General features: G+C 41.1%; 2 protein-coding genes across 13 annotated transcripts in view; both read right to left on the minus strand.

Moving 5' to 3' along the window:
• Positions 1 to 8: 8 nt before the first annotated feature.
• tprg1l (tumor protein p63 regulated 1-like) lies at positions 9 to 6,209 on the minus strand. Of its 2 annotated transcripts, XM_027011344.3 has the most exons (6): positions 5,847 to 6,208; positions 3,788 to 3,879; positions 3,380 to 3,430; positions 3,162 to 3,287; positions 2,759 to 2,912; positions 9 to 2,295 (listed from the first exon to the last, which is right to left on the minus strand). In XM_027011344.3, exons 1-6 carry the CDS (start codon positions 6,072 to 6,074, stop codon positions 2,101 to 2,103), a joined length of 846 nt encoding a protein of 281 aa, XP_026867145.1. In that variant the 5' UTR covers positions 6,075 to 6,208; the 3' UTR covers positions 9 to 2,100. The 2 variants fall into 2 exon arrangements, with proteins under 2 accessions (XP_026867145.1, XP_081559118.1); XM_081702992.1 differs by lacking the exon at positions 3,380 to 3,430 and having other exon boundaries at positions 5,847 to 6,209.
• A 906-nt stretch (positions 6,210 to 7,115) lies between these two features.
• prdm16 (PR domain containing 16) overlaps positions 7,116 to 11,692 on the minus strand; it is a 184,611-nt gene continuing 180,034 nt past the window's right edge. For 10 of the 11 annotated variants that reach the window (XM_081703264.1, XM_081703266.1, XM_081703263.1 and 7 more), the window contains 2 exons: positions 11,428 to 11,599; positions 7,116 to 10,881 (listed from right to left, as the gene is read on the minus strand). In XM_081703264.1, the coding sequence (XP_081559390.1) occupies positions 10,747 to 10,881; positions 11,428 to 11,599 (307 nt within the window). In that variant the 3' untranslated portion in view covers positions 7,116 to 10,746. The remainder of the gene's footprint in view (positions 10,882 to 11,427; positions 11,600 to 11,692) is intronic. The other variant, XM_081703268.1, reaches the window with a different exon arrangement.

Raw genomic sequence — 11,692 nt, forward strand, 5'->3', positions numbered from 1 at the left:
ACACAAAGTAAAAGAATGTGGCATCATTTTAATGAGATGAGCATGACTGTTTATAATACAAATCCAAAGGACTGATATCAGTATTAATGGCATATAAATTCCAACTATAGCGCTGAGGCTGGTTCCCAGAATCCCCTTCAGTCCAAAACTGGGAAGTCTGCTTATATGCATAATCCTAGATAGGACCAATCTGGGTCTTGGAATGTCTCCAATAGTTAAATATGGATAAAGTGAATAGCAAGCATATTCTTGCACTCAGTCACTAGCATTAATTCTAAGTATTTATGCAGATAGTGTGCTTAAAAGCTGTAACGGTTGATTTGAAGACAAGACTGGAGTACAAACATCAAATAGTCAGACATTTCACACCCAGTAAACCACATGCGTAGTTGACATGCAAAACTTTACATTTTTACAAAATGAAGAAAACTACCTTCATTAACATTAAAATTGCCAACATTTTAGAAACGGTGCCATCATTATGACTTTGGTACAAACAAATCCCTATGCGTTGTAGGTAAGGTAAAAAGAACGAACAAAAGTGCAAACATCTCAGAACCCGTATTCACTTCCGAACACCTTTGGTTAGGATTGATTCCTAACCCTTCTGTGCATCCTTTAAAAGTTAAACCTCAACTGAAAGTAATAGGCATAGCAACCTGAGCAGGGAAACCGAGCTATGATGACAGCCACATTAGTTAAAATGAGAGTGCACTTTCAAAATGAAATTATGACAGCTGAAGATGTTGCAAACAAACAAAACAAAAAAAAAGTGCATTGAGTTTGGTACTTGAAGCAAAATGATCAAGCTTGAACACACCAACACAGAAGGCTGTTGGGCGGGAAGTCCTATAGTGGTAATGCCTCCAAGTAGTTACTCTGAGGAGCGTTGTCTAGATGTCCATCTTTCCCTCTGTCTGAATGCATGCTCCATATCTGTTTTATGTACAAACTTGCCTTTCACATTAAACCTAGAAGTGAGCAACATACAATGAAAACGATGGCAGTACTGAAACTGAAATGACCTGTTCCAACTGTTACTAGTGGTTCTGAGTAGGAAAGCTCACAACTTTACTGATGTGCACATTTCACCAGAACAACTGACTGATTTGCTGAACTCTCTCAACTAAAATAGTCTTGTCTTGATATACTTCGGTAAATTATAGAAACACTGCAACAGTCCTTCGCTTCCAGAGTCCTTGTTTTGTTTTGTTTTTTTAATGCGTTAATGGAGCATTTGATCGACTTTCAGTGTCCTTTAGTGCAAACATGCATTTTTTTTCGCTAGATGCAAAAGTTTGCAGGTATTCCAAAGTCTCCTGTAACAGTTTTAACAGCAACTGTAATAGTAAACGTTATTGAGTTTTTAATGCTGGCTTTCAAACTAACGTTAATTTCCTTTTTAAAATAATTTCAAGGGTTTTATGAATGTTGCATAAAAGTTATTCACAGAACCTGTCAAATAACCTAGAATAATATCTAAATGCCATTATTAATTACAATTAAAAATGGCTTCAGGTTGATGAGTGTAGCAAGATCTTGACGATTCTCTTCTTCACCATCATTGATCATTTCCTAGTTGGCAGGGTGTCATATCACTGCCAAAAATTGACTTCAGCCATGTCATTAATAGTCTAAAAACACTGCTAACTCTATGAACTACTCACCAAGCATGCTAATACATAGTCTGAATTAGACAAGGGAATAACAGAATAACAGCTTTAGGCATTATAATGGCAAAGATCTCCAATCCATTGCACCAGTGTTATGTGCAAATCATGTCAGCTTCACGTATCCCAAATTATCCCACTTCAACCACAAAAAAAACCCCAAAACAAACATACACACACAGGTCCAGAGGGATACATAAAGAAGCAGCTGGATGGCACTACCCTGAAAGGGCATGGCATCAGTGTTGGCATCAAATGTTCCCAGGCACATGCTGCGTAGTCATGTTGTCGGGCTTGGAGTGGGCATGTTTCACATCCCACTGAAATCTGCAAGCAACACAAACAGGGATTCACGTAGCTCAGCACACACGGGAGCGGCCCGCCCGGTGCCGACCCAGAGCAGTGACAGGCAGCTGCGGATTGGGCAGAGCTAGAAGCCGATTTTGCCCCTGGTCATGGAGTAGCCCAGTTTGGCCTCGTTGTTGATGAAGGACATGAAGCCCAGGTAGGTCTCGATGAGCAGAGGTCGCTCCAGTAGGAGCACTCCATTTGAGCGACCCGGAATGGGGAACTCCTTGTGGGCCTTCTTCACGGCCTGAATTAGCTGGGTTTTAAAGTTCTCCAGCTGGCAAAGGAAACAGCGAGGTCACTGGCAAGCCTCTAGGAATTCCTCAATGTTGGATAATCGTTAACTACATAATCTTAAGTAGGATTTACATGTAGCGGTCATGTAGGAAATATGGTGTCTTGAATGTAACTTTATATTGAAAGTATTGGGTTCCCCCAAACTCATCTTCCTGATTGTGGTCTAATGCATAGCTTCTAATGTGCACTATATGAATGTGGTAACAATGAGGTGGAATTATCTCTCTTTCTGTGGAGGGGACTGTAATTGTCAAGTCAACCATATTCTGCTAGCAATTCAAATAACCACAGTGATGTAACAATGTGGCATTTACAACTTTCCCCTTTCTCGGACCTTGTTTTGATTTGGACAACTTGAAACAACCCCTCAACCCCACATTGGTGCTGGAATCGCTGGGGTTACTCATGGGGCAGCGACACTTGTTTAGGACCTCCATGCTCACCTGGCAGAGGGAGGCCACCTTCTCGTCGGCATGGGCCATGGGGTGCTCCGTGAAGGTGGCGTAGGGCATGTCGGTAGACCAGGGATTCCAGCGATTTAGGAACGAAGGCCTCGGCCGCTTATCCCAGTGCACACGGATACCGCTGCCCTCTCTCCTTCGCAAGCCAATGCACACGCGCGCACGCACACACAATTTCCATTACCTTTGGTATAACATTCATTACTAGTAATCACTAGTGTAGTAGCATAGATTAATACAAGGAAAACAGCTTCAAGCCCCTGTATGCATACATGTCTCTACAATGATGTTCAAAGGCCTTTCAAACAAATGAATTCACACTGCACAATAGCAAAAGTCCAAGGTCATAAAAATACAAGTTATGAACCATGCTTTCACATCTTACTTGTTGAGTGATTTCGGAGGAAACTCAAAATCCCCAACTGAAATTGTGTCCACGGCATTTAAGGAAATTCTGATCACCTGCTGACACACCAAGTTGATGAAGTCATATTTGCACACCAGCAAGGACCTGAAAACACAGCACATCTTCAAACAATGAAGAGATAAAACTTCTCAGATGGACCGACACCATCAAGCACGTCACGGAGGTCCCATCCTCACCTCTCTGTGATGAGCACAAGTCTCTCCTTCTCATTGTTCCAGTGATCAATTCTGTACAGAAAGTCAGACCCAAACAAGACTGGTCACACTGGACAGAACTCCATATCAAAGTCAGGACCATTTCAGAAATATTATAAATTCCGTAGTTTGTTCGGCATATATATTAAATAGATATTAACCACCTAGTTCGACTTGAGTGAAATTCACCAGCATCGCATAATTTTAGCCCTTCACATCATATTTGTTTTCATCCTGGCCATTTGAATCCCATGATGTGTTCGTGTTACGTTTGTAATGTACTGTCCAGCTTGGGCTGGACTACAGCTGATGGTGCCAGATGCAAGACCACGCTCTACATTCCTGCAGTGCGCTTCAGCATTATCAGGTTGGGAAGAGAACTGGACTCACTCTGCCAAAAGCCACACACTCAGAACCTCGCCGTCTTCTGAAGGGAGGGCCACTGTGCGAATATCGTTCACGGCCTGCTCTATTGTTCCTGGCTGGAGAACAAAAACAATATATTATCAGCATAAACAATACCGACACTGAACTACTACAGGTTGTCACCGCGGTTTTCTTAAGGGTTAGCCTTGGGTAGGACCGTAAAGCATTATTTGCCCTGCTCTTCGTTTCCGCAGGGACATTCAACGCTACATTCAATACTGGGGTAGTAATGACAAACCATCACTGGACGATAATTCTGCAGAGATGCCTACAATTTGACCCAGATTTCGGCACAGTTAATATGGCCTACTCACCTTTACCGTTCCTGCAAATGATGCATGTTCATAAGTGCTACAATTGAGTAGCAGAATTGATTGAAAAAAAAGATTGAAAAGGAAGGCTGTGTGTGTTTACTGAAGATCTGGGAAGAACATTCATACAGCAAACACCGATGTTAATCTATAAGCATCAAAACTTTAACCAAAGCCCAAAACTATCCTGAACTATCTGTACCATCAAAAGGTCAAAAACTTGTACCCATAAGGCCAACTACTAATGAATTTGAGTCCATTTCTGACACTAAAGATTTTTTTCTGGTGTTTAAGACTACAAGCTCATTTGATTAAATGGCCAGGCTACTCTGTATGTCATGACACTAGTGGAAACCTTGACTTATCTAAATATAACTCAGCCAAGTCTCCTCGGTTGTCAACAGTGTTAATACATTAACAAGTGGCTAATATACACATTCGAAATACTGGCTAATTAAATTTAAACACTTCAGAATCATCCAGGATTATGTAGAGACCGCATCCCCTTTGATCCTCCACTAATCTCTTACAGATGAGACAAACATCAGACATCCCCATCAAGAGTGAGATAAATGACCATTCAGATAATAAGTGCGGTACTGCAGACTACAACCTTTCTAGATACACCACTAAAATAATTAGTCATCCCACATTGCTCCTCATGCATTAGAGTGGGAGTTGTCGACTGTATTACTAGCAAGATGTAATCAGGAGAAACCAAAAGAAGACTTGCTGATTGTTTTGTTGAACACTTTTAGACAATCAAAATTAAGTTTCCAATGGCAAGGCACTGTAATGCTAATGGTCACTGCGTTAATGACAACTGTTTGCAATGTCAGTTGTTACTAAATTAGGAAACTCAAAGAAAAAGAACTCATCTACACTCTCAGAACTTTAGAGCCCCATTGAATTAAAGTTAAGATTTAAGCACCTGCTTTTTCTAATATAAACTGGTTCCACCTCCTAGAGCTCCAGAAGCACTTTGCTTGCACAGCTGATGAAGCGCCACTGTCTAAAACGTAGTGTTTCTATGGAAACCTTGGGTGGTTTACTGCAGTTTTGAATCTCTCTACAATCACTACAGTATGTACATTTTACTCACCTGTAAACATATTCATACACACGTCGAAACAGAACATCTCGACCAGAAGTCCTAAAATGCATGTTTTGTTTTTTTAAGTTTTAAGATAACCTCTAGACCTTCTCTGTTGGGATCTACTGGTGCTTTATATGCTGCACTTTAGCTAAATAACTGGTGGTGGCGCTTACAATGAAAGCTTGGCCTGTGAATTCCCTAGGGCATGTCAGCTCTCAGAGTTTTAAAAAATTCATTGATATTCGACTCTTAAAATTATTTTATTAGCACAATATTAAAAATATTAGTCTATAAATACATAAATCCGCAAATATGTCCGTTAGCTAACCTTTTCTAGCAAGCCAGACAGCTTATTTAAACTTATTTATCTCTGGCTAGCTAGGAAAACTAATAAAATACATTGTTTGTAAGCTCTATAGATAGGCCCCATTTGTTAGCACCTGGTAAAAGTGTATCAATTTGGAGAAACGTTTAAAAAAAGGTAGCCTAATAACATTTTGCTGCCTGCATAACTAGCGAGCTAGCTACTACCAAATAACGACGCTAACTGCTTATATTAACGTTAACGTTATCCGAGATGATTAATGATAGGGTTCGTGTTCCCGTGTGTCCTTACCCTAAAAACAAAGTAATCCTTGACTTTTGCTTTCATCGTCGGATTGTGGACGTGAAAGGGCGTCAGTTTTTGCAGGGGCGAGCAGCAGGCCACAGCCGTTTCCAAGCCGTGGCTCGACCGGGCCCCGGGCGGCGTAAACGCGACCTCCACGCCGTCCTCCACCTCGGCGGCGTGCAGCACCGCGGCGCCCGGACTGTCGGGCTCCGCAGCATCATTCAGCTGAAGCATCCTAGTGACACTGCTGGTCGGGGAAATTCTCAAACTAAACAAACAAAACTCGGATAAATAACAGGACTTCAAAGGACCAGAGAGCACCAGGCTGGTAGCCCTGCTTAGGCTTCGTGAAAGATACACCCACCGGCTCCACTCCTCCAATATTAGACTGGTTTTCTTAAAGGGACCCCACACCTCGGGTTTGGAAACCATTGCCGCAACAGATTAATTAAGATACATTGTGCCAATATAAAATTATAGTTACACTGTGTTTAGAACGATGATTGATTTAGGCAGATACAAGTCAATAATCGCTAATAATAATAATAATAATTATTATTATTATTGTTATTATTATTATAATTATTATTGTTGTTGTTGTTGTTATTATTATTATTATTATTATCTGTCTTGTCGGTTCCCAACTCTTAAAGCTCAAATCATGAAACACTGTAATGTCTGGCAGCAATAAAAACACTGGTTCTTTTCACCATATTTTTGTCAGTTATGTCTTTTGTCACTGTTCCAGCTGTAGAATAAACATGAAAAAGTAAAACCAACTGAAGCTAACTAAACACAGCACAATAAGACAAATAAAGATATGAACCAAAGACAGCGCCACACTATTAGTTTCAGAATAGGATGAATGGTGAATGGTGATTACATCTGCACTTAGCCAGAAATGGAAAACAGGGCAAACCTCATGACGTGAAAGAAATCTAGAGAAGACGAAGATATTGGCACAACAGGCAAAACCGGAAGAGATGCTGGATTTAAACCAATAGTGGTGCAACAACACAGCTGATTTGTTTTAGGAGGCTAAATGACAGGGCAGGGGGGGAAACAGAAAATCTTCTGAGTTGCTTTTTACAATGGTAGTCATTCTTTGTAATTCACAGTCAGCTGGTGAAGCATAGCTGGCACATGGCAGAAGTGATATCTGTACTGTGTTTACTGTCTAAATGAAACAAAAGGTTCATTGTGGGTGCATAAACTCTCAGTTTAATCATGTTGTGTGCATGGCCCGAAACTCACAAACAATGGACAGCATTCATATAAAAAGCACACAGGTTTTTATTGCATATCAATTTCATGTATAAATTCTTCATAGCATTGGAAAGATTACATTTGGTATACATATCTATTCTACAGAATTAAGATCAGAATCATGTCTTTTCCATGAAATTTCTCTAAAGTACATCTTCAGTAATCACAAGCATCAAAAAGGAACTGCAGGTTCCGAATGTTCATTATTATTCTACAATCCTTTTTATTTTTCATCATTTCTCTCCCACAAGCATATTGTGTAATTCAATAACCACCTGCCCATTGCATGTAAGGCAGTTAACAGGACTGAAAGTCAAACCTACTAACCTAACCACATGTACAATAAGTGCATCTACAAATTCAGTATTTTTATTACCTTTTTTCTTTTTAATTTAAGATACACATTTCACAAAATGACACCATTATGACCGCTAAAACACAAGTCATGCACAATAGATTTTGTTTTGTTTTTTGTTTGTTTTTGTCTTTTTTAATAAACAGAACAGAAGCGATATACAACTCAGACCCAAATGAAACAAGCACCATCTATTTCTATTTTCAAACCCATGTTTTAAATGAATTTTCAGACAAATGCAACATTATTTTTTTTGAAATACTATACAGCTTTAGAAGAACCATAATTACCTATGGTTTTACATTTGTTTTGTATTGTAACAGTGGGCAAAGTAATAATGTCCATAGTTCAGTTTGCGACCATTCGTTGTATGTGTTTTTTAAAATCTTCCCAACACGTGGATCCTTGCTTATAACAGTAGTTTGTGACATGAACCTCCCCTTATGCAGTATTTTTAAACATCTCCAGCAACGCTATTTAAATATGGAGCGCTTCTGATCTCTCATGCATTGTACAGTGAGGACAAGCTACTGAAAATCAGAATGTGGCAAAGTGAGTCAGAGGCGCCATCTAGTGGCAAATTACTGTTATAGTGCTGGAGGGTTGACGTTTTAGGCTGAATTCTCTCCATGTAGGGTGCTAAAGTATCTTTCCTGTGGTATATATGTGTACTTATGACGATGCTGTTTATAATGTCATCATCTGTTGTGCAACATGGTTGCACACAGTGTACTGTCTTGCATTTTGGGTTAAAGTGCTTGTTAAAACCACGCAGCCTTATTTGGAGAATCGTATTAAAACCTGTACTAAGGCGACAGAGCACGCACGAGAAGACCAGAACTACCTCTGCAACTCGTTGACTCGCGTACCCTGTATTTAAGTGCTATTTTGTATTTTGTATAGAGTGAGCCATGGACCATATGCAAAGAGAGTAAGCGAAAGGAAAAGACGAGAGAAGCGGTAATACTAGATGCAATTCCACCTGGATCCCAAAATGACTGAAAAAAATGGTATTGGTCTGATGACGTTTGATACACTAACGACACGTTAAATCTACACTACACATTCATCATGAGTTTGTGTTTAGTCATTTCCTTTATTTGTACGATTCATGCGCTGGATTCACAGTTCAGTGGAGCTGCGCCAGCACGCCGGAGTCCCGGTGCTACGGTAGCGTGCGTATTCAGACAGAGCTGCGCTCGCCTATCCGCGGCGACGCTAGCCACTCACAGCTCATTTGATCCCATCCCAGCCCCTTCAACGAGTAGCAGCTCCTTAAATCTCAAAAAACATGATTACACGTGGAAATGACACTGTACAGTTGCTTTAAGGCTTCCACTTCAATCCTATGTGCCCAGTGAACACTAGCGACTCGTTGGATGGTTTCTGGGACCCATCGCAAAATGGGGTTCGTTAAACTTCTTTAACTACAGGGACATGCAGTGTCAAACACGACACACAAGGGATCAGACTTTCTGAGTGTCACAGGGTCTGTCTGTTGGTGGAGTAAAAACTGACAGTATTACTGACTGTAACAGTAAAAATATAATGCCCCACTATTCGAGTTATCTGATGCTTTAATTAAAAGATTCAGTTTCAAAAGTTTCAACCATTTGTTCAACATCAAACACTTCACATACAGTTTGAAATGGTTGTGCGAACGAAAGACAAAACAAACCTCACAATGGACACAAACAGACTGGTGCCAAGACTAAGATATCATAAATAAAACAGCTCATTCTCTTTTTTTAGTTCAAAATTTGGCACACCGGTCTCTATACAATACCCTTCAGAGTGTTGAGAGAATCTCGATAAAATTTCTGAGATTTAAATCCTTCAGGAAAATACAGTGGGTAAAACCTTTTTTTGTAGAGCCATTTTCTTCCAATAATGATGAATAGACTAAAATAAATAGAGAACAAAAACTCAAATATATAGAGTGAGTAGGCAATATGAGAAAGAAAACACTACTAAAACAGCGGCAGTAACCACCGGGGAAAAGAAAGAAATGATTGTCCCAGAAAAAAAGGGTTATTTGGCACACAACACTCTTTGCTACGAACTTTCAAATTATTTTGTACATCATACAACAATATCGTACAAATTTGGTCCTTCACTAAATAATTATATTAACATTTAAGCACAGAAGCGCTTGAAAGGAAACAATACTGTTTGTCGAAGAACAAATCACGTACAAACCGAGGAAAACCGTACTGAACGCGTGAAGTGGGGCGGATACTCCGAACGCCTCCAAAGAAGAATAATTTAATCCGTAAAACAAACTCGCAATTCAAACAGGAGGCCCCTGTGTGTACAGCTGAAACGACGAGCATGGTCAAAACTGTGAGAAGGCTGTGCACTGAGCTGAGCGGTTGAATTGCAACGGTTTTACCGTTCCGAAAGCGATCGTCATAATCAGGAATCCCCATCTCGCTGTCGTCATAAAGGGAGTGACGACCGTAAATCGTCACAATCCAACGGACTTCTACTACTCTCTCAGCTCCGTTGAACTTTCGTTTTGTTTCATGTGAAATATCCATATTTAAAACAGCTTTTTAAAATCGGTTCTCCAGTTCTAGGTTTAGACATTTTAAAGGACAGAATGCAAAACATAATTCCCGTTCACCTCGGAGACACCCTGTCTTGAAGAGGCGATGCGCCCCCTTGTGGTCAGATCTACCCCCTGCATACCCTCGCGTTCCACTCGATTCTTTGGAAACATGAATGCATTGGTGTACATGTAGAAATACCTCTGTTCCCCTTTCCCTCCTTTGTACCTCCAGATCAACAATGTCCATGCAAGGTATCACTTTCATAAGCGTGTCATGTGGTAGTGGGAAATTATGTGAGCGGAGTGATTTGTAAAGTCACGGGGGATCTTAAGAGTGAGCTGTGAAGGAGAACATTGCAAGCAGAGTTGTTTGGATTGAAGCTTGAGGTGGCGGTCACCCTGGAGAATGTACTGAATGGTCAGGAGTGGTCTGGTCAGTCTTTCGTCCTTCTCTGCAGCGGAAAGGAGACCTGGACGGCTCTGCTGGTGCAGCGAAGAGTGCAGGCAGCTAGGCTCCTTCCTACACCCCGTTGGCCGTGTTGCCGTGGTGGAACATCTACCTGTGAGCCTCGCTGGTCCTCATGAACTTTTGTGAGCCATGACTCTCCTTCATATCGGTCTATACCGATCCCTTTCTCTCTCTCACTCCCTCTCTCAGTCTCTCTCTCTCTCTCTCTCTCTCTCTCCCTCAAACCCTCTTTCCGACCCCCTCTCTGTCTCCTTGCTCTCTGGGCTTAGATGTGGTTGAGTGGGTGAAAGGAGCTGGTTTCAGAAGGGCCTCCCCCCATGTTCAGCCAGGCGTCCAGCGAGTTCTGGGAGGACGTGTGCAGGGGGTTGTTCTCTGACAGAGAGAGCATCATTGCATAAGCCTGTGGGGGGTGAGGGGTGAGGGGTCAAACAGGAAAAAAAACCAACTGAATAGTCTCCTCCACACAAGGAAAATATTATATAACATTTGACCAAAAAAAGAGAAAATATTTCATAGTTCAACAATAGCGGTAACAATAGAAGAAGTTGGAGAAGAGTTCATTTAACGGTTTTCGGCGCAGATGATGTTACAGTTAGTAGTTAAAGATCAAAAGGCACGTGTGTTAGTTATGTTAAGGTTATTCTGTTAATTTGTAGACTTTAGCACAGAGTTGTAATACAAGGAAAAGGTGAGAAAATATCCGGTATAGACATAAAAAAGAGGTCTGTGTTTCCATTTGTCCTACTATGTAATAAAGGGTGTGTTTTAAAGGTAAGTTTAAAGGAAGCTCTTGCAAAAAAAAAAAAAAAGTGTGTCCATTGATGTTGGTATGTTTTCTGTGATAAACCTACAAGGACAATACTCTAATCTGCCTTTCCAACCATTATTTCTTTGTTTAGTTATTTTTAGTAAGTCACCATATAGTTGAGTGGGTGCAGTGACATACCTGGGTCTTAGCCTGCCTCAACAGAGTCTCTTTCAGAGCCTCAGACTCTAAGGAGGTGTTAAAAATGTCTTTAACATCAAAGGGCTCGTCGGCAGGTTTATGGAGTTCCAGGCCTTTGGGGAAGCCTGGTAGAGGCTCCAGATCTAACAGGCCTGCGTCCTCCTCAATACACCTGCACCAAGGAAGGAGGAGGGACCAGGGAGGGGGAGAGGTGAGGGGACCCTCTGTTAGCCCAATCAGAAGATGGCTGGAGCCAGATGAGGTG

The sequence above is a fragment of the Electrophorus electricus genome, chromosome 20 (genome assembly GCF_041902795.1).
Source record: "Electrophorus electricus isolate QZ-2024a chromosome 20, ASM4190279v1, whole genome shotgun sequence".
In the NCBI taxonomy this organism is placed as follows: domain Eukaryota; kingdom Metazoa; phylum Chordata; class Actinopteri; order Gymnotiformes; family Gymnotidae; genus Electrophorus; species Electrophorus electricus.

Coding starts and splice junctions, on each gene's coding strand:
- tprg1l (XM_027011344.3), bottom strand. CDS start 6,074: ATGCTTCAGCTGAATGATGCTGCGGAGCCCGACAGTCCGGGCGCCGCG. Junction 3,880..5,846: donor AGGATTACTTTGTTTTTAGG/GTAAGGACACAC, acceptor TTTGTTCTCCAG/CCAGGAACAATAGAGCAGGC. Junction 3,431..3,787: donor AGTGTGTGGCTTTTGGCAGA/GTGAGTCCAGTT, acceptor CTTTCTGTACAG/AATTGATCACTGGAACAATG.